Source organism: Oncorhynchus gorbuscha, linkage group LG24, assembly GCF_021184085.1.
Source record: "Oncorhynchus gorbuscha isolate QuinsamMale2020 ecotype Even-year linkage group LG24, OgorEven_v1.0, whole genome shotgun sequence".
NCBI classification, from domain to species: domain Eukaryota; kingdom Metazoa; phylum Chordata; class Actinopteri; order Salmoniformes; family Salmonidae; genus Oncorhynchus; species Oncorhynchus gorbuscha.
In genome coordinates, this window is record NC_060196.1 from 37,408,890 (window position 1) to 37,429,968 (window position 21,079).

The 21,079-nt window shown below is 54.4% G+C and overlaps 1 protein-coding gene across 2 annotated transcripts in view; it reads left to right on the forward strand.

Annotated features, from left to right (window-relative positions):
- The window catches only part of LOC124013002 (AT-rich interactive domain-containing protein 1A-like), a 129,140-nt gene that overhangs the window by 83,613 nt on the left and 24,448 nt on the right, over positions 1 to 21,079 (forward strand). For both annotated transcript variants that reach the window (XM_046327107.1, XM_046327108.1), the window contains exon 5: positions 20,705 to 20,945. In XM_046327107.1, the coding sequence (XP_046183063.1) occupies positions 20,705 to 20,945 (241 nt within the window). The remainder of the gene's footprint in view (positions 1 to 20,704; positions 20,946 to 21,079) is intronic.

Consider the following 21,079-nt stretch of genomic DNA (forward strand, 5'->3'; position numbering starts at 1 on the left):
CTCTCCCTCCCTCGGGCGCTCGCTCTCCTCCTCGGGCGCTCGCTCTTTCTCCCTCGGGCGCTCTCTCTCTCCCTCGGGCGCTCGCTCTCCCTCCCTCGGGCGCCGCTTTTCTCCCTCGGGCGCTCGCTTTCTCTCCTCGGGCGCCGCTCTCTCCTCTCGGGGCGCTCGCTCTTTCTCCCTCATTGCTCTCTCGGGGCGCTCTCTCTCCTCTCGCTCTTTCTCCCTCGGGGCGCTGGCTCTCTCTCTCTCGGGGAGCTCGCTCTCTCTCTCTCTCTGTGCTTGCTCTCTCTCTCTGTGCTTGCTCTCTCTCTGCTCGCTCTCTCTTCTCTGCTCACTCTCTCTCAGGGCTCTCTCTCTCTCAGGGCTATCTCTCTCTCGCTCTGTGCTCGCTCGCTCTCTCTCTCTGTGCTCGCTCTCCCTCTCTGCTCGCTCTCTCTTCTCTGCTCAGTCTCTCAGGGCTATCTTGCTCTCTGTGCTCTCTCGCTCTCTCTATGTGCTCGCTCGCTCTTTCTGCTCTCTCGCTCTCACTCTCTCTCAGGGCTCTCTCTCTCAGGGCTCTCCCTCCCTAGGCGCTCGCTCTCTCTCCCTCGGGGCTCGCTCCCCTCTCTCTCTCTCACTCTCGGGGGCTCTCTCTCTCTCTCTCTCAGGGCTCTCGGGGGCTCACTCTCTCTCGGGGCTCTCACTCTCTCTCGGGCGCCTCTCTCTCTCTCTCTCAGGGCTCTCGCTCTCTCTCTCTCTCTCAGGGCTCTCTCTCTGTGCTGGCTCGCTCTCTCTCTCTCGGGCTCTCTCTCTCTCTCTCTTCTGCTCTCTCTCTCTCTCTCTCAGGGCTCTCTCTCCTCAGGGCTCTCTCTCTCTCTCTCTCTCTCGCTCTCTCTCTCTCTCGCTCTCTCCTCTCTCTGTGCTCTCTCCTCGGGGTGCTCTCTCGGGCTCTCTCTCCCTCAGGGCTCTCTCTCAGGGCTCCCGCTCTCTCTCTCTCAGGGCTCTCTCTCTCACACTCAGGGCTCTCTCTCTCTCTCTCTCTCTCTCTCTCTCTCTCTCTCTCTCGGGCTCTCTCTCTCGGGGCTCTCGCTCTCTCACTCTGGGCTCTCGCTCTCTCTCTCTCTCTGGGCTCTCTCTCAGGGCTCGCTCTCTATCTCTCCCTCTCGGGGTGCTCTCTCTCTCCTTTCTCGAGGCGCTCTCTCCTTCTCTCGGTGCGCTCTCCCTCTCGGGGCTCTCTCTCGTTGCTCTCGCAGGGCTCTCTCTCTCTCTCTCTCTCTGGGGGCTCTCTCTCGGGGCTCTCTCTCTCTCTCTCTCTCTCTCTCTCAGGGTGCTCGCTCGCTCTCTCTCTCTGTGCGCGCGCTCTCTCTCTCCTTTCTCGGTGCGCTCTCTCTCCCTCTCCCTCTCGGGGCTCTCTCTCATTGCTCTCTCAGGGCTCTCTCTCTCTCTCTCTCTCTCTCTCTCTCTCTCTCTCTCTCTCTCTCTCTCTCTCTCTCTCTCAGGGCTCTCTCTCTCTGTGCTCGCTCGCTCTCTCTCTCTCTGTGCGCGCTCTCTCTCTGTGCTCTGCTCACTCTCTCTCAGGGCTATCTCTCTCTCTTGCTCTCTGTGCTCTCTCGCTCTCTCTCTGTGCTCACTCGCTCTTTCTGCTCTCTCACTCTCACTCTGTCTCAGGGCTCTCTCTCTCTCAGGGCTCTCTCTCCCTCGGGGCTCCCGCTCTCTCTCTCACACTCAGGGCTCCCGCTCTCTCTCTCTCACACTCAGGGCCCGCTCTCTCTCTCACACTCAGGGGCTCTCTCTCTCTCGGGCTCTCGCTCTCTCTCTCACACTCAGGGCTCTTGCTCTCTCACTCTCTGGGCTCTCTCTCTCGGGGCTCTCTCTCTCTCTCTCGGTGCGCTCCCTCTCGGCTCTCTCTCTCTCTCTCTCTCAGGGCTCTCTCTCTCTCTCTCTCTGGGCTCTCTCTCTCTCTCTCTCTCTCTCTCTCAGGGCTCTCTCTCCCTCGGGGGCTCTCTCTCTCTCTCTCTCTCTCGGGCTCTCTCTCTCTCTGGGCTCTCTCTCTCTCTGGGCGCTCTCTCTCTGGGCTCTCTCTCTCTGCTCTCGCTCTCTCTCTGGGCTCTCGCTCTCTCTCTCTGCTATCTCTCTCTCTCTCTCTCGCTCTCTCTCTCTCCTCTCTCTCTCTCTCTCTCTCTCTGGGCTATCGCTCTCTCTCTCTGTGCTCGCTCTCTCTCTGTCTCGCTCGCTCTCTCTCTGTCTCTCGCTCTGTGCTCTCTCTCTCTCTCTCTGTCTCGCCGTGCTCGCTCTCTGTGCTCGCCGCTCTCCTCTGTCTCGCGCTCTCTCTCTGTCGCTCGCTCTCTCTCTGTGCTCGCTCTCTCTCTCTCTGCTCGCTCTCTCTCTGTGCTCGCTCTCTCTCTCTCTCTCAGGGCTCTCTCTCTCTCAGGCTCTCTCTCTCTGGGCGCTCGCTCTCTCCTCCTCGGGGCTCTCTCTCTCTCAGGCGCTCTCTCTCTCTCTCTCTCTCTCTCCTCTCGGGGCGCCCGCTCTCTCTCTCGGGCGCGCTCGCTCTCTCCCTCGGGGCTCGCTCTCTCTCCCTCGGGGCGCCTCGCTCTCCCTCGGGCGCGCCGCTCTCTCCCTCAGGGCTCGCTCTCTCTCTCTCTCTCGGGGCTCTCTCCTCGGGCGCCGCTCTCCCTCAGGGCTCCCTCTCTCTCTCTCAGGGCTCTCGCTCTCTCACTCTCTCTCTCTCTCTCTCGGGGCTCTCGCTCTCTCAGGGCTCTCCCTCTCTCTCTCTGGGCTCTCTCTCTCGGGGTTGCTCTCTCAGGCGCTCCCTCTCTCTCTCTCTCTCTCGTTGCTCTCTCTCTCTCTCTCTCTCTCTCTCTCTCTCTCTCTCTCTCTCTCTCTCTCTCTCTCTCTCAGGCTCTCTCTCAGGGCTCTCTCTCTCTCTCTCTGGGCTCTCGCTCTCTCTCTGTGGGCTCTCTCTCTCTCTCTTTCTCGGTGCGCTCTCTCTCTCTCTCTCTCTCTGCTCTCTCTCTCTCTCTCTCTCAGGGCTCTCTCTCTCTCTCTCTCTCTCTCTCTCTCTCTCTCTCGCTCTCTCTCTCTCTCTCAGGGCTCTCTCTCTGTGCTCGCTCTCTCTCTCTCTGTGCGCGCTCTCTCTCTGTGCTCTGCTCACTCTCTCTCAGGGCTATCTCTCTCTCTTGCTCTCTGTGCTCTCTCGCTCTCTCTCTGTGCTCACTCGCTCTTTCTGCTCTCTCACTCTCACTCTCTCTCAGGGCTCTCTCTCTCTCAGGGCTCTCTCTCCCTCGGGGCTCCCGCTCTCTCTCTCACACTCAGGGCTCCCGCTCTCTCTCTCACACTCAGGGCTCCCGCTCTCTCTCTCACACTCAGGGCTCTCGCTCTCTCTCTCTCGGGGCTCTCGCTCTCTCTCTCACACTCAGGGCTCTTGCTCTCTCACTCTCTGGGCTCTCTCTCTCTCGGGGCTCTCGCTCTCTCTTTCTCGGTGCGCTCTCTGGGCTCTCTCAGGGCTCTCTCTCTCTCTCTCTCGGTGGGCTCTCTCTCTCTCTCTCTCTCTCTCTCTCTCTCTCTCTCTCTCTCTCTCTCTCTCTCTCTCAGGGCTCTCTCTCCCTCTCTCTCTCTCTCTCTCTCTCTGGGCTCTCGCTTTCTCTCTGGGCTCTCGCTCTCTCTCTGGGCTCCCGCTCTCTCTCTCTGTGCTCTCTCTCTCTCTGCTCGCTCTCTCTTCTCTGTTCACTCTCTCTCAGGGCTCTCTCTCTCTCAGGGCTATCTCTCTCGCTCGCTCTGTGCTCGCTCGCTCTCTCTCTGTGCTCGCTCTCTCTCTGTGCTCGCTCGCTCTCTCTCTGTGCTCGCTCGCTCTCTCTCTGTGCTCGCTCGCTCTCTCTCTGTGCTCGCTCGCTCTCTCTCTGTGCTCGCTCGCTCTCTCTCTGTGCTCGCTCGCTCTCTCTCTGTGCTCGCTCGCTCTCGCTCTGTGCTCGCTCGCTCTGTGCTCGCTCGCTCTCGCTCTGTGCTCGCTGGCTCTCTCTCTGTGCACGCTCGCTCTCTCTCTGTGCACGCTCGCTCTCTCTCTGTGCTCGCTCGCTCTCTCTCTGTGCTCGCTCCCTCTTTCTGCTCTCTCTCTCAGGGCTCTCTCTCTCTCAGGGCTCTCCCTCTCCCGGGGCGCTCGCTCTCTCTCCCTCCCTCGGGGCGCTCGCTCTCTCTCCCTCCCTCGGGGCGCTCGCTCTCTCCCCCGGGGCGCTCGCGCTCTCCCCCTCGGGGCGCTCGCGCTCTCCCCCTCGGGGCGCTCGCTCGCTCTCTCCCTCGGGGCGCTCGCTCGCTCTCTCCCTCGGGGCGCTCGCTCGCTCTCTCCCTCGGGGCGCTCGCTCTCTCCCTCGGGGCGCTCGCGCTCTCTCCCTCAGGGCTCCCGCTCTCTCTCTCACACTCGGGGCTCTCTCTCTCGCTCTCTCTCGGGGCTCTCGCTCTCTCTCACACTCAGGGCTCTCGCTCTCTCACTCTCTGGGCTCTCTCTCTCTCGGGGCTCTCTCTTTCTCGGTGCGCTCCCTCTCCCTCTCGGGGCTCTCTCTCTCGTTGCTCTCTCAGGGCTCTCTCTCTCTCTCTCTCTCTCTCTCTCTCTCTCTCTCTCTCTCTCTCTCTCTCTCTCTCTCAGGGCTCTCTCTCCCTCGGGCCTCTCTCTGGGCTCTCGCTCTCTCTCTGGGCTCTCGCTCTCTCTCTCTGTGCTCTCTCTCTCTCTGCTCGCTCTCTCTTCTCTGCTCACTCTCTCTCAGGGCTCTCTCTCTCTCAGGGCTATCTCTCACGCTCGCTCTGTGCTCGCTCGCTCTCTCTCTGTGCTCGCTCGCTCTCTCTCTGTGCTCGCTCGCTCTCTCTCTGTGCTCGCTCTCTCTCTCTCTGTGCTCGCTCGCTCTTTCTGCTCTCTCTCTCAGGGCTCTCTCTCAGGGCTCTCCCTCTCCTCGCTCGGGCTCTCTCCCTCAGGCGCTCTCTCCTCTCCCGGGGCGCTCGCCGCTCTCTCCCTCGGGCGCTCGTCGCTCTCTCCCTCGGGGCGCGCTCGCTCTCTCTCCCTCGGGGCGCGCGCTCTCTCTCCCTCGGGCGGGCTCTCTCTCGCTCGCTCTCTCTCTCGGGCTCTCACTCTCAGGGCTCTTGCTCTCTCTCTCTGGGCTCTCTCTCTCTTGGTGGCTCTCGCTCTCTCTCCTTTCTCGGGGCGTTCTCTCTCCTTTCTCGGGGCGTTCTCTCTCTCCCTCTCGGGCTCTCTCTCTCTCTCTTGTTGCTCTCTCACTCTCGCTCTCTGGGCTCTCTCTCTTGGTGGCTCTCGCTCTCTCTCTCCTTTCTCGGGGCGTTCTCTCTCCTTTCTCGGGGCGTTCTCTCTCTCCCTCTCGGGGCGCTCTCTCTCTCTCTCTTGTTGCTCTCTCTCGGACTCTCGCACTCTCCCTCTCGTGGCGCTCTCCCTCCCTCGGGGCGCTCGCGCTCTCTCCCTCAGGGCACTCTCTCTCTGGGCTCTCGCTCTCTCTCTCGGGGCTCTCGCTCTTTCTCTCGGGGCTCTCGCTCTTTCTCTCGGGGCTCTCTCTCTCGGGGCTCTCGCTCTCTCTCTCTGGGCTCTCGCTCTCTCTCTGTGCTCGCTCTCTCTCTGTGCTCGCTCTCTCTCTCTGTGCTCTCTCTCTCTCTCTGTACTCGCTCTCTCTCTGTGCTCGCTCTTTCTCTGTGCTCGTTCTCTTTCTGTGCGTGCTCTCTCTCTCTTTCTGCTCTCTCGCTTTCTCAGGGCTCTCGCTCTCTCTCTCACACTCAGGGCTCTCGCTCTCTCACTCTCTGGGCTCTCTCTCTCTCGGGGCTCTCGCTCTCTCTTTCTCGGTGCGCTCCCTCTCCCTCTCGGGGCTCTCTCTCTCGTTGCTCTCTCAGGGCTCTCTCTCCCTCGGGCCTCTCACTCTCTCTCTCTCTGGGCTCTCGCTCTCTCTCTCTGTGCTCTCTCTCTCTCTGCTCGCTCTCTCTTCTCTGCTCACTCTCTCTCAGGGCTCTCTCTCTCTCAGGGCTATCTCTCTCGCTCTCTCTCTGTGCTCGCTCGCTCTCTCTCTGTGCTCGCTCGCTCTCTCTCTGTGCTCGCTCGCTCTCTCTCTGTGCTCGCTCGCTCTCTCTCTGTGCTCGCTCGCTCTTTCTGCTCTCTCGCTCTCTCTCTCAGGGTTCTCTCTCTCTCAGGGCTCTCCCTCTCCCGGGGCGCTCGCGCTCTCTCCCTCGGGGCGCTCGCTCGCTCTCTCCCTCGGGGCGCTCGCTCGCTCTCTCCCTCGGGGTGCTCGCTCTCTCTCTCTCTCGGGGCTCTCGCTCTCTCTCTCTGGGCTCTCGCTCTCTCTCTGTGCTCGCTCTCTCTCTGTACTCGCTCTCTCTCTGCTCGCTCTTTCTCTGTGCTCGTTCTCTTTCTGTGCGTGCTCTCTCTCTCTTTCTGCTCTCTCGCTCTCTCAGGGCTCTCTCTCAAGGCTCTCCCTCCCTCGGGGTGCTCGCTCTCTCTCCCTCGGGGCTCTCGCTCTCCCTCCCTCGGGGCGCTCGCTCTCCCTCCCTCGGGGCGCTCGCTCTCTCTCCCTCGGGGCTCTCGCTCTCTCTCTCACTCTCTGGGCTCTCGCTCTCTCTCTCACTCTCTGGGCTCTCGCTCTCTCTCTCACTCTCTGGGCTCTCGCTCTCTCTCTCACTCTCTGGGCTCTCGCTCTCTCTCTCACTCTCTGGGCTCTCGCTCTCTCTCTCTCCCTCTCGGGGCTCTCTCTCTCTCGTTGCTCTCGCTCTCTCCCTCCTTTCTCGGGGCGTTCTCTCTCTCCCTCTCGGTGCGCTCTCTCTCTCCCTCTCGGGGCGCTCTCTCTCTCTTGTTGCTCTTTCTCTCTCGGGCTCTCGCACTCTCCCTCTCGTGGCGCTCTCCCTCCCTCGGGGAGCTCGCGCTCTCTCCCTCGGGGCGCTCGCGCTCTCTCCCTCGGGGCGCTCGCGCTCTCTCCCTCGGGGCGCTCGCGCTCTCTCCCTCGGGGCACTCTCTCTCGGGGCGCTCGCGCTCTCTCCCTCGGGGCGCTCGCGCTCTCTCCCTCGGGGCGCTCGCGCTCTCTCCCTCGGGGCGCTCGCGCTCTCTCCCTCGGGGAGCTCGCGCTCTCTCCCTCGGGGCGCTCGCGCTCTCTCCCTCGGGGCGCTCGCGCTCTCTCCCTCGGGGCATTCTCTCTTGGGGCACTCGCTCTCTCTCTCTCGGGGCTCTCACTCTCGGGGCTCTCGCTCTCTCTCTCTCTCGGGGCTCTCGCTCTCTCTCACACTCAGGGCTCTCGCTCTCTCACTCTCTGGGCTCTCTCTCTCTAGGGCTCTCTCTTTCTCGGTGCGCTCCCTCTCCCTCTCGGGGCTCTCTCTCTCGTTGCTCTCTCAGGGCTCTCTCTCTCTCTCTCTCTCTCTCTCTCTCTCTCTCTCTCTCTCTCTCAGGGCTCTTTCTCCCTCGGGCCTCTCTCTCTCTCTCTGGGCTCTCGCTCTCTCTCTGGGCTCTCGCTCTCTCTCTGGGCTCTCGCTCTCTCTCTCTGTGCTCTCTCTCTCTGCTCGCTCTCTCTTCTCTGCTCACTCTCTCTCAGGGCTCTCTCTCTCTCAGGGCTATCTCTCACGCTCGCTCTGTGCTCGCTCGCTCTCTCTCTGTGCTCGCTCGCTCTCTCTCTGTGCTCGCTCGCTCTCTCTCTGTGCTCGCTCGCTCTCTCTCTGTGCTCGCTCGCTCGCTCTCTGTGCTCGCTCGCTCTCTCTCTGTGCTCGCTCGCTCTCTCTCTGTGCTCGCTCGCTCTTTCTGCTCTCTCGCTCTCTCTCTCAGGGCTCTCTCTTAGGGCTCTCCCTCCCTCGGGGCGCTCGCTCGCTCTCTCCCTCGGGGCGCTCGCTCGCTCTCTCCCTCGGGGCGCTCGCTCGCTCTCTCCCTCGGGCGCGCTCGCTCTCTCCCTCGGGGCGCTCGCGCTCTCTCTCGGGGCTCTCTCTCTCGGGGCTCTCACTCTCGGGGCTCTCACTCTCAGGGCTCTTGCTCTCTCACTCTCTGGGCTCTCTCTCTCTTGGTGACTCTCGCTCTCTCTCCTTTCTCGGGGCGTTCTCTCTCCTTTCTCGGGGCGTTCTCTCTCTCCCTCTCGGGGCGCTCTCTCTCCCTCTCGGGGCTCTCTCTCTTGTTGCTCTCTCTCGGACTCTCGCGCTCTCTCCCTCGGGGCGCTCGCGCTCTCTCCCTCGGGGCGCTCGCGCTCTCTCCCTCGGGGCGCTCGCGCTCTCTCCCTCGGGGCGCTCGCGCTCTCTCCCTCGGGGCGCTCGCGCTCTCTCCCTCGGGGCGCTCGCGCTCTCTCCCTCGGGGCGCTCGCGCTCTCTCCCTCGGGGCGCTCGCGCTCTCTCCCTCGGGGCGCTCGCGCTCTCTCCCTCGGGGCATTCTCTCTTGGGGCGCTCGCTCTCTCACTCTCGGGGCTATCACTCTCGGGGCTCTCGCTCTCTCACTCTCGGGGCTCTCGCTCTCTCACTCTCGGGGCTCTCGCTCTTTCTCTCGGGGCTCTCGCTCTTTCTCTCGGGCTCTCGCTCTCTCTATCGTGGCTCTCGCTCTCTCTCTCTCTCTCTCTCTCTCTCTCTCTCTCTCTCTCTCTCTCTCTCTCTCTCTCTCGGGGCTCTCTCTCTCGGGGCTCTCTCTCTCCGGGCTCTCGCTCTCTCTCTCTCCGGGCTCTCGCTCTCTCTCTCTCCGGGCTCTCCCTCTCTCTCTCTGTGCTCGCTTTCTCTCTCTCTCTCTCTCTCTCTCTCTCTCTCTCTCTCTCTCTCTCTCTCTCTCTCTCTCTCGCTCTCGCTCTCTCTCTCTCTCTCTGTGCTCGCTCTCTCTCTGTGCTCGCTCTTTCTCTCTGCTTGCTCTCTCTTCTCTGCTCTCTCTCTTCTCTGCTCACTCTCAGGGCTCTCTCAGGGCGATCTCGCTCTCTCTGTGCTCGCTCGCTCTTTCTGCTCGCTCGCTCTTTCTGCTCGCTCTCTCTCTCTCTCAGGGCTCTCTCTCTCTCAGGGCTCTCTCTTCCTCGGGGTGCTCACTCTTCTCCCTCGTGGCGCATCTCTCTCTCCCTCGGGTCGCTCACTCTCTCCATCGGGGTGCTCGCTCTCTCCCTCGGGGCGCCCTCTCTCTCTCGGGGCTCTCGCTCGCTCCCTCTCCGGTCTCTCTCTCTCTCTGTGCTCTCTCTCTCCCTCGGGGCACTCTCTCTCGGGGCGCTCGCTCTCTCTCTCTGGGCTCTCACTCTCGGGCTCTCACTCTCTGGGCTCTTGCTCTCTCACTCTCGGGGCTCTCGCTCTCTCTCTCTCTCTCTGTGCTCGCTCTCTCTCTGTGCTCGCTCTCTCTCTGTGCTCGCACTCTCTCTGTGCTCGCTCTTTCTCTGCTCGCTCTTTCTCTGCTCGCTCTCTCTTCTCTGCTCACTCTCTCTCAGGGCTCTCTCTCAGGGCTCTCTCTCAGGGCTATCTCGCTCTCTCTCTCTCTGTGCTCGCTCGCTCGCTCTTTCTGCTCTCTCTCTCTCTGTGCTCGCTCGCTCGCTCTTTCTGCTCTCTCTCTCTCAGGGCTCTCTCTCTGCTCGGGGCTCTCAGGGCTCTCTTCTTCTGCTCGCTCTCTGTGCTCGCTCGCTCTCTGTGCTCGCTCTCTGTCTCTGCTCGCTCTCTCTCCCTCTCGGGATGCTCTCTCTCGGGGCCCTCGCTCTCTCACTCCCGGGGCGCTCTCTCTCTCTCTCTCTCTCTCTCTCTCTCTCTCTCTCTCTCTCTCTCTCTCTCTCTCTCTCTCTCTCTCTCTCTCTCTCTCTCTCTCTCTCTCTCTCAGGGCTCTCTCTCTCTCAGGGCTCTCTCTCTCTCTCTCTCTCTCTCTCTCTCTCTCTCTCTCTCTCTCTCTCTCTCTCTCTCTCTCTCTCTCTCAGGGCTCTCTCTCTCTCAGGGCTCTCTCTCTCTCTCAGGGCTCTCTCTCCCTCGGGGCGCTCGCTCTCTCTCCCTCGGGGTGCTTGCTCTCTCTTTCGGGTCTCTCTCTCTCGGGGCTCTCGCTCTCGCACTCTCTGGGCTCTCGCTCGCTCCCTCTCGGGTCTCTCTCTCTCTCTGTGCTCGCTCTCTCTCTCTCTCTCTGTGCTCACTCGCTCTCTCTCTCTTTGTGCTCGCTCTCTCTCTGTGCTCGCTCTCTCTCTCTGTGCTCTCTCTCTCTCTCTGTGCTCGCTCTCTCTCTCTCTCTGCTCGCTCTCTCTCAGGGCTCTCTCTCTGCTCGGGGCTCTCAGGGCTCTCTTCCTCTGCTCGCTCTCTGTGCTCGCTCGTTCTCTGTGCTCGCTCTCTCTCTCTGCTCGCTCTCTCTCAGGGCTCTCTCCCTCTCGGGGTGCTCTCTCTCGGGGCCCTCGCTCTCTCACTCCCGGGGCGCTCTCTCTTTCTGTCTCTCGGGGCCCTCGCTCTCTCACTCCCGGGCGCTCTCTCTCTCTCTCTCTCTCTCTCTCTCAGGGCCCTCGCTCTCTCACTCCTCCCGGGGCGCTCTCTCTCTCGGGGCCATTGCTCTCTCACTCCTCCCGGGGCGCTCTCTCTCTCTCCCGGGGCCCTCGCTCTCTCACTCCCAGGGCCCTCGCTCTCTCACTCCCAGGGCCCTCGCTCTCTCTCTCAGGGCTCTCTCCCCGTCTGTGCTCTCTCTCCGTCTGTGCTCTCTCTCTCTGTGCTCTCTCTCTGTGCTCTCTCTCTGTGCTCTCTCTCAGGGCTCTCTCTCTCAGGGCTCTCTCTCTCAGGGCTATTTCTCTCTGTGCTCTCTCTCTGTGCCCTCTAAGGGCTCTCTCTCCGTCTGTGCTCGCTCTCTCTCTCTCTCTCTCTCTCTCTCTCTCTCTCTCTCTCTCTCTCTCTCTCTCTCTCTCTCTCTCTCTCTCTCTCTCTCTCTCTCTCTCTCTGTGCTCCCTCTCTCTCTGTTCTCTCTCTATTCAATTCAATTCAAGGGCTTTATTGGCATGGGAAACGTGTTATCATTGCCAAAGCAAGTGAGGTAGATAATATATAAAGTGAATAATGAAGTGAAATAAACAATAAAAATTAACAGTAAACATTACACATACAGACGTTTCAAAACAATAAAGACATTACAAATGTCATATTATATATATACAGTGTTTTAACAATGTGCAAATGGTAAAGGACACAAGATAAAATAAATAAGCATAAATATGGGTTGTATTTACAATGGTGTGTGTTCTTCACTGGTTGCCCTTTTCTCGTTGCAACAGGTCACAAATCTTGCTGCTGTGATGGCACACTGTGGAATTTCACCCAGTAGATATGGGAGTTTTTCTAAATTTGATTTGTTTTCGAATTCTTTGTGGATCTGTGTAATCTGTGGGAAATATGTCTCTCTAATATGGTCATACATTGGGCATGAGGTTAGGAAGTGCAGCTCAGTTTCCACCGCATTTTGTGGGCAGTGAGCACATAGCCTGTCTTCTCTTGAGAGCCATGTCTGCCCACGGCGGCCTTTCTCAATAGCAAGGCTATGCTCACTGAGTCTGTACATAGTCAAAGCTTTCCTTAATGTTGGGTCAGTCACAGTGGTCAGGTATTCTGTCGCTGTGTACTCTCTGTTTAGGGCACAATAGCATTCTAGTTTGCTCTGTTTTTTTGTAAATTCTTTCCAACGTGTTATCTTTTTGTTTTCTCATGATATGGTTGGGTCTAATTGTGCTGCTGTCCTGGGGCTCTGTAGGGTGTGTTTGTGTTTGTGAACAGAGCCCCAGGACCAGCTTGCTTAGGGGACTCTTCTCCAGGTTCATCTCTCTGTAGGTGATGGCTTTGTTATGGAAGGTTTGTGAATCGCTTCCTTTTAGGTGGTTGTAGAATTTAACGGCTCTTTTCTGGATTTGGATAATTAGTGGGTATCGGCCTAATTCTGCTCTGCATGCATTGTTTGGTGTTCTACGTTGTACACGGAGGATACATTTGCAGAATTCTGCGTGCTGAGTCTCAATTTGGTGTTTGTCCCATTTTGTGAAGTCTTGGTTGGTGAGCGGACCCCAGACCTCACAACCGTAAAGGGCAATGGGTTCTATAAGTGATTCAACTATTTTTAGCCAGATCCTAACTGGTATGTTAAATTGTATGTTCCTTTTAATGGCGTAGAAGGCCCTTCTTGCCTTGTCTCTCAGATCGTTCACAGCTTTGTGGAAGTTACCTGTGGCGCTGATGTTTGGGTCAAGGTATGTATAGTTTTTTGTGTGCTCTAGGGCAACAGTGTCTAGATGGAATTTGTATTTGTGGTCCTGGCGACTGGACCTGTTTTGGAACACCATTATTTTGGTCTTACTGAGATTTACTGTCAGGGCCCAGGAATGGCAGAATCTGTGCAGAAGATCTAGGTGCTGCTGTAGGCCCTCCTTGGTTGGTGACAGAAGCACCAGATCATTAGCAAACAGTAGACATTTGACTTCAGATTCTAGTAGGGTGAGGCCGGGTGTTGCAGACTTTTCTAGTGCCCGCGCCAATTCGTTGATATATATGTTGAAGAGGGTGGGGCTTAAGCTGCATCCCTGTCTCACCCCACGACCCTGTGTGAATAAATATGTGTTTTTTGCCAATTTTAACCGCACACTTGTTGTTTGTGTACATGGATTTTATAATGTCGTATGTTTTACCCCCAACACCACCGTCCATCAATTTGTATAGCAGACCTCATGCCAAATTGAGTCGAAGGCTTTTTTGAAATCAACAGAGCATGAGAAGACTTTGCCTTTGTTTTGGTTTGTTTGGTTGTCAATTAGGTTGTGCAGGGAGACTACATGGTCTGTTGTACGGTGATTTGGTAAAAAGCCAATGATATTTGCTCAGTACATTGTTTTCACTGAGGAAATGTACGAGTCTGCTGTTAATGATAATGCAGAGGATTTTCCCAAGGTCACTGTTGACGCATATACCACGATAGTTATTGGGGGCAGATTTGTCTCCACTTTTGTGTATTGGGGTGATCAGTCCTTGGTTCCAAATATTGGGGAAGATGCCAGAGCTAAGGATGATGTTAAAGAGTTTTAGTATAGCCAATTGGAATTTGTTGTCTGTATATTTGATAATTTCATTAAGGATACCATCAACACCACAGGCCTTTTTGGGTTGGAGGGTTTTTATTTTATCCTGTAACTCGTTCAAGGTAATTGGAGAATCCAGTGGGTTCTGGTAGTCTTCAATAGTTGATTATAAGATTTATATTTAATCATGTATATGTTTTTGCTCTTTATTCTTTGTTATAGAGCCAAAAAGATTGGAGAAGTGGTTTACCCATACATCTCCATTTTGGATAGATAATTCTTTGTTTAGTGTTTTCCAATTTTCCCAGAAGTGGTTAGAGTCTATGGATTCTTCAATTACATTGAGCTGATTTCTGACGTGCTGTTCCTTCTTTTTCCGGAGTGTATTTCTGTAATGTTTTAGTCACCATAGTGAAGGCGTAGACTCAGGTTTTTGGTTGGACAGGTTTCTCAGTTTCTTTCTTAGATTTTTGCATTCTTCATCAAACCATTTGTCATTGTTGTTCATTTTCTTCGGTTTTCTATTTGAGATTTTTTAGATTTGATAGGGAAGCTGAGAGGTCAAATATATTGTTAAGATTTTCTACTGCTAAGTTCACACCTTCACTATTGCGGTGAAACATTTTACCCGGGAAATTGTCTAGAAGGGATTGAATTTGTTGTTGCCTAATTGTTTTTTGATAGGTTTCCAAACTGCATTCCTTCCATCTATAGCATTTCTTAATGTTACTCAGTTGATTGAGTATTGCTCTGTTCATGTAGACTGTGATTTTGCTGTGGTCTGATAGGGGTGTCAGTGGGCTGACTGTGAACGCTCTGAGAGACTCTGGGTTGAGGTCAGTGATAAACTAATCTACAGTACTACTGCCAAGAGATGAGCTATAAGTGTACCTACCATAGTAGTCCCCTCGAAGCCGACCATTGACTATGTACCTACACAGCGTGCGACAGAGCTACAGGAGTTGTGACCCGTTTTTGTTGGTTATGTTGTCATAGTTGTGCCTAGGGGGGCATATGTGGGAGGGGATGCTGTCACCTCCAGGCAGGTGTTTGTCTCCCTATGTGCTGAGGGTGTCAGGTTCTTGTCCGATTCTGTCATTTAGGTCGCTACAGACTAGTACATGTCCCTGGGACTGGAAATTATTGATTTTCCCCTCCAGGATGGAGAAGCTGTCTTCATTAAAGTATGGGGATTCTAGTGGGGGGATACAGGTAGCACACAGGGCATTTTTCTCTTTTTGATTAATTTAATGGAGTAAGTTAGGTCTGCTCTGTACCAAATTAGCATACCCCCTGAGTCCCTTCCCTGTTTCACATCTGGTAGTTTGGTGGATGGGACTACCAGCTCTCTGTAACCTAGAGGACAACCAGTGGGTCTGTCTCCTCTGTACCAGGTTTCTTGCAGGATGACAATGTCTGTATTACCGATTTCTTTGGTGAAGTCCGGGTTCCTGCTCTGTAGGCCAAAGGCAGATGACCTCAGGCCTTGGATATTCCAGAATGATATAGTGAAGGCTTTTTGTTCCATAAAGTGTCCAATGTTGTTGGTCGTGGTTTGGCCTCGGGCCAGTAAGTGTGAGCAGAGCCTGCTGAGCATCTGGTACATGCCATTGGCTTGGGCGAGTGTAAGAGTTGGGGTTGGGCCTGTTTGCCCGCTCACTACCTGGGCGTACTTTCTCTCCCAGGGCTTTCTCTCTCGAGGCTTTCTCTCTCGAGGCTTTCTCTCTCGAGGCTTTCTCTCCCGGGGCTCTCTCTCCCGGGGCTCTCTCTCCCGGGGCTTTCTCTCTCGAGGCTTTCTCTCTCGGGCTTTCTCTCTCGGGGCTTTCTCTCTCAGGGCTTTCTCTCTCAGGGCTCTTTCTCTCAGGGTTTTCTCTCTCTCTCAGGGCTCTCTCTCTCTCAGGGCTCTCTCTCTCAGGGCTCTCTCTCTCTCTCTCTCTCTCTCTCTCTCTCTCTCGGCTTTCTCTCTCGAGGCTTTCTCTCTCGGGGCTTTCTCTCTCGAGGCTTTCTCTCTCGAGGCTTTCTCTCTCGGGGCTTTCTCTCAGGGCTTTCTCTCTCAGGGCTCTTTCTCTCAGGGTTTTCTCTCTCTCTCTCTCAGGGCTCTCTCTCTCAGGGCTCTCTCTCTCTCAGGGCTCTCTCTCTCTCTCTCTCTCTCTCTCTCTCTCTCAGGGCTCTCTCTCCCGCTCAGGGCTCTCTCTCTCAGGGCTCTCTCTCTCAGGGCTCTCTCTCTCAGGGCTCTCTCTCTCAGGGCTCTCTCTCCCGCTCAGGGCTCTCTCTATCTCTCTCTCTCCCAGGGCTCTCTCTCTCTCAGGGCTCTCTCTCTTAGGGCTCTCTCTCTCTGTGTGTTTCTCTCTCTCTCTCTCTCTCTCTTTCTCTCTATCCCTCTCTCTCTGTGTCTCTCTCTCTCTCTCTCTCTCTCTCTCTCTCTCTCTCTCTCTCTCTCTCTCTCTCTCTCAGGGCTGCTGCTGCTAATATCGATTTGGGGAAAAATCAATGACTGGCTGCAGAGTGGGAGAAGGTGTGTGTGTGTGTGTGCGTACACACAGCGCTGGCTGTATCCAGGGATAACAGCTTTGGTTGTGGGGAGAGGATTGGGGAATTTTAAGGAGGGTGTGTGTGCAATAATTGGTTATTCATTTCTCTCTCTGAGCTCAACACTAGGAGGACCTTTCCTCTCGTCACATTCAGTGTCTCCCTTCCCAGCGGTCGTGTTAACACAGAATTCAGTGTCTCCCTTCCCAGCGGTCGTGTTAACACAGAATTTAGCGTCTTTCACTCAGAAAAAACGATAAAAGCTAATTTTCTGTGGTACTTTTCGCGAAAAGTCTACTTTTCTGTGGTACTTTTTGCGGTCTAGTCTACTTTTCTGTGGTACTTTTTGAGGTCTAGTCTACTTTTCTGTGGTACTTTTTGAGGTCTAGTCTACTTTTCTGTGGTAAAATGCAAGATTAACCTCAAGCAAAACATTAGGCAATGTAGATGGCTACATTCTTCTATGTTAAACATTATCAATATGACGGCCATGCATCGTTTTGGCTAAAAATACCTTGGTTTTTCATTGTAAACTCATTTACTTGTGTGGCTGCCAGCAAATAGCGTTGTATTTCTGTTGTCATCTGATGAAAAGGAAGCTATTTTCTGCTGAATGTGTTGCACTAATGTCTCTTCCGGGAAGGAAAACTATAGTTGCACGTCCCTGATCACTCTATTGAAGCTAAAAAACACTGTTGACTTTAAATATAAAACGCAGATGAAATGGTTTATTAAAACGCAGATGAAATGGTTTATTAAAACGCAGATGAAATGGTTTATTAAAACGCAGATGAAATGGTTTATTAAAACGCAGATGAAATGGTTTATTAAAATGCAGATTTTTGCATATTTTTATTTTTAAATACAGATTTGTGAACTCTGTGACCCCTGCTTCCTTGTACATTTACATTTAAGTCATTTAGCAGACGCTCTTATCCAGAGCGACTTACAAATTGGTGCATTCACCTTATGACATCCAGTGGAACAGCCACTTTACAATAGTGCATCTAAATCTTTTAAGGGGGGTAGAAGGATTACTTTATCCTATCCTAGGTATTCCTTAAAGAGGTGGGGTTTCAGGTGTCTCCGGAAGGTGGTGATTGACTCCGCTGTCCTGGCGTCGTGAGGGAGTTTGTTCCACCATTGGGGAGCCAGAGCAGCGAACAGTTTTGACTGGGCTGAGCGGGAACTGTACTTCCTCAGTGGTAGGGAGGCGAGCAGGCCAGAGGTGGATGAACGCAGTGCCCTTGTTTGGGTGTAGGGCCTGATCAGAGCCTGGAGGTACTGAGATGCCGTTCCCCTCACAGCTCCGTAGGCAAGCACCATGGTCTTGTAGCGGATGCGAGCTTCAACTGGAAGCCAGTGGAGAGAGCGGAGGAGCGGGGTGACGTGAGAGAACTTGGGAAGGTTGAACACCAGACGGGCTGCGGCGTTCTGGATGAGTTGTAGGGGTTTAATGGCACAGGCAGGGAGCCCAGCCAACAGCGAGTTGCAGTAATCCAGACGGGAGATGACAAGTGCCTGGATTAGGACCTGCTCCGCTTCCTGTGTGTGTCTTGCTGAATGTCTCTATAGTCCTGACTCCTGTTTATGTATGTGACCTCTCAATGAGGTCAGACTACAGAGCACAGCCTTAGGGGGGTTAACCTATGACCCCTACCCCTGCTTCAGGGCACTGTGGCCTTGGTGGGATGGGGATGGCATTTATCTTTCTCTCTCTCTCTAGGAGACTGATTAGGGCCCAGGTAGGCAGGACTGGGGCTGGGCCCTGGGCAGAATGTAACAATGACGGCTTTACCTGAGCTGCCTCTCTCTTTCTGCGTGCTGTCAGATGATTGGGGATGATTGGGGGGGGGGGGGGGGGGGTCAGCTGATCCTGACACTGCTCTTTAACCAGGGATGCCTCCTCGCTTTCTGATCTGAGCTGTTTTCTTTTGCTGAGCCCCCTGGGTTGCTCACAGAAAGGGACACACACACATACATACTCAATGTAATGACTATGGAGTAGAATTACACATGCAGACACACTCCCCACCAGTCCTGTGGCTCTATGTGGTGCACCCATAGACACACACACATGCTCACAATGACATGTTCGTGCGTTGGGTCACGGCATTCACAGCTCTGCTGGCAGAGGCATGAAGGGAGAGAATGAGAGCAAGAGGGGTGGAGGCGAGGTTTCCTGAATCATCGTCCTCCTTCTGTCGGTCTCTCTGGGGTGCCTCCATCAGGTCACGGTCCAAAAATAGCACTGGGCGCCATTTCAACTTGAAAACCGCCGGCTTCGGGGCCGCAGCCAGCCTCTCTGCCTGCCACAGAGTGACATTTTTGTGGGAATACTTGGCCACCTTCCAGGGAGCATTTTTTTTCTCCCTCCCTCCCCTCCTCTCCCCTCCCTCCCTCCCTCCCTCCCCTCCCTCCCTCCCTCCCTCCCTCCCTCTCTGTGACTGTCAGATGAGCTAGCTAGCTGTTAGAGGAGACAACCACATGGGATCCACGTGACTACAGACAGTGTGTGTAAACAACTCTTCTTCCTGTTCAAACACAATCACCTCTCCTGCCAACATCATGACCACATCACGGATTAGAGCCTTGATTCTCAACTGGAGAGATGTTTTAGCTCCACCATGTGTTTTGAGTAGCCAGACAACTGATTGTGTTTCTGCTGAGATGGATCCCACAGCCTCTCTAAATTGATCTGGTTGGGTTGTATCAGGGTTGTATCAGGGTTGTATCAGGGCTGTATCAGGGCTGTATCAGGGCTTTATCAGGGTTGTATCAGGGTTGTATCAGGGTTGTATCAGGGTTGTATCAGGGCTGTATCAGGGCTGTATCAGGGCTTTATCAGGGTTGTATCAGGGCTGTATCAGGGTTGTATCAGGGCTGTATCAGGGCTGTATCAGGGCTTTATCAGGGTTGTATCAGGGTTGTAATCAGGGCTGTATCAGGGTTGTATCAGGGCTGTATCAGGGCTGTATCAGGGCTTTATCAGGGTTGTATCAGGGTTGTATCAGGGCTGTATCAGGGTTGTATCAGGGCTTTATCAGGGTTGTATCAGGGCTGTATCAGGGTTGTAATCAGGGCTGTATCAGGGTTGTATCAGGGCTGTATCAGGGTTGTATCAGGGCTGTATCAGGGCTGTATCAGGGTTGTATCAGGGCTGTATCAGGGTTGTATCAGGGCTGTATCAGGGTTGTATCAGGGCTGTATCAGGGTTGTATCAGGGCTTTATCAGGGTTGTATCAGGGCTGTATCAGGGTTGTATCAGGGCTGTATCAGGGTTGTATCAGGGCTTTATCGGGTTGTATCGGGGCGTATCAGGGTTGTATCAGGGCTGTATCAGGGTTGTATCAGGGCTGTATCAGGGTTGTATCAGGGCTTTATCAGGGTTGTATCAGGGCTGTATCAGGGTTGTATCGGGGCGTATCAGGGTTGTAGCAGGGTTGTATCAGGGCTGTATCAGGGTTGTATCAGGGCTGTATCAGGGTTGTATCAGGGCTGTATCAGGGTTGTATCAGGGCTGTATCAGGGCTGTATCAGGGTTGTATCAGGGCTGTATCAGAGTTGTAGTAGGGTTGTACCAGGGCTGTATCAGAGTTGTAGTAGGGTTGTACCAGGGCTGTATCAGGGCTGTATCAGAGTTGTATTAGGGTTGTAGTAGGGTTGTATCAGAGTTGTAGTAGGGTTGTACCAGGGCTGTATCAGGGCTGTATCAGAGTTGTATTAGGGTTGTAGTAGGGTTGTACCAGGGCTGTATCAGGGTTGTATCAGAGTTGTATTAGGGTTGTAGTAGGGTTGTACCAGGGCTGTATCAGGGCTGTATCAGAGTTGTATCAGAGTTGTATTAGGGTTGCATCCGTCCATATTTGACGGACAACGTATCCGTCCATATTTGCCGGGCCTATATGCATATGCACCCATGATGCTCAGAATGACAGAAGTCATATTTAAATTACGGCAATTAATCTTAACAAACCATGCAACTCCTGACATGAAGAGGACAATAAAACATAATTTTCAAACATTTGACAAAATACAATTGGCGGACAACTCCGTTCTAAACACCGCACCTGAGGTATATGACCGAAATAAAACATCTGTCACATTCAGGAAGAGGCTGAATCTAAAGATGCAACGACTAGGAAGGGTTGCCATGGTAATATGACGGGGATTGTGTCTTTGTCTTCAGGACAAGGAAAGAGAGTTGTTATGAAAACCAATTGAACAGGATGTGGGTTTGTTTCATTGACAGCGGCGTTGGCAGAAGGCCTCGCTGGTGACTGGGTTGTCGCTGTCAGTGAAAAGCATCTGAAATAGGTGCGACGGTAATGTGTCTTGTGTATCATCTTTAAAATGTTGAGACAAGAAGAAGGGTAGGGGTGTGTGGCGAAGATGTGTCTCTGTCCTGAAAATGCCCATCTGGGGATTTATGTTTGTAATAACCAAGCCTCTGTGTGAAAGCGCAAAATAGCATCATATCAACATCATAAAATACCTTCAGCAAAGACAACCTTCTTTGGTGCTGGGAAGTCTGGGATACTTGATACTATGTTGCAACTTCCCTAGAGATGGCTTCTGGCAGGGTCCATGGGATTGATTTGATACAATGTTGCACTTCACTCCTGATAGGTCAAGTCAAGACAGATCTAGAAAGGCAGACAGGCTGAGGAGAAGGGTGAATTTGTTTGAGACCACCAGCATTTTCATCCATATATTTTCACATTTTTTTGTTGTTGTTGTCAGCCTTATGTATTTTGACTTAGTTGACAGCAGAAGTTCTAGGTCAACAGCTGCATTGGGCCGTCTCCTCCATTCTCTCATTCAGACTATTCAGCCGTGAATGATTACGGTGTATCAATGTGTCTATATGGCAGCGGCCGTTGCTCACGCATTAGTTGAATTTGAACTTTTACATTTTAATTCAGTTTTTTTTTTTTTTTTTTTATACGCACAAAAGCCAACATTTTAGCGGCTAACGGAATCCCTGGTCTGTTGTCTTCTTTGCTGGACTCTGGTCATGTGGATCCTCTCTGTAGACTTTGGACAGATGAGGTGACTGTTGACTTTTGCTGCCCAATATGTCTGAGCTGTTCAACCCTCAGTAGCCAGGTGAACATTAACGCTGTGTGACCAAAATGTTCCAAATGAATCCTGTCTCTCCAGTCAGACTTCCTAGTGTTCTATTTAATTCTGTGGTTCTAATTCTCCCCTCTCTCTTGTTCCAGGACCTATCTGGTTCCATAGATGACCTGCCGACGGGTACAGAGGGGGCTCTGAGTCCGGGGGTCAGCACGTCAGGGGTGTCCAGTAGCCAGGGGGAACAGAGTAACCCCGCCCAGTCACCCTTCTCCCCTCACACCTCGCCCCACTTGCCTGGCATCCGCGGGCCCTCCCCCTCCCCCGTGGACTCCCCTTCCAGCGTCACCCCCTCGCGCTCCGGGCCCCTCTCACCTGCTGCTGTGCCAGGTGGGTAGAGAGAGAGAGAGAATAGAGCTACACACACTTATGACAGAGCCACTGGTTTCCAGAGAGAAGCAGTAACCTACCACATAGTACACGTCCAGCTTCCTTAAGCTGGTGTAAACCACAGCGTTTGTTGT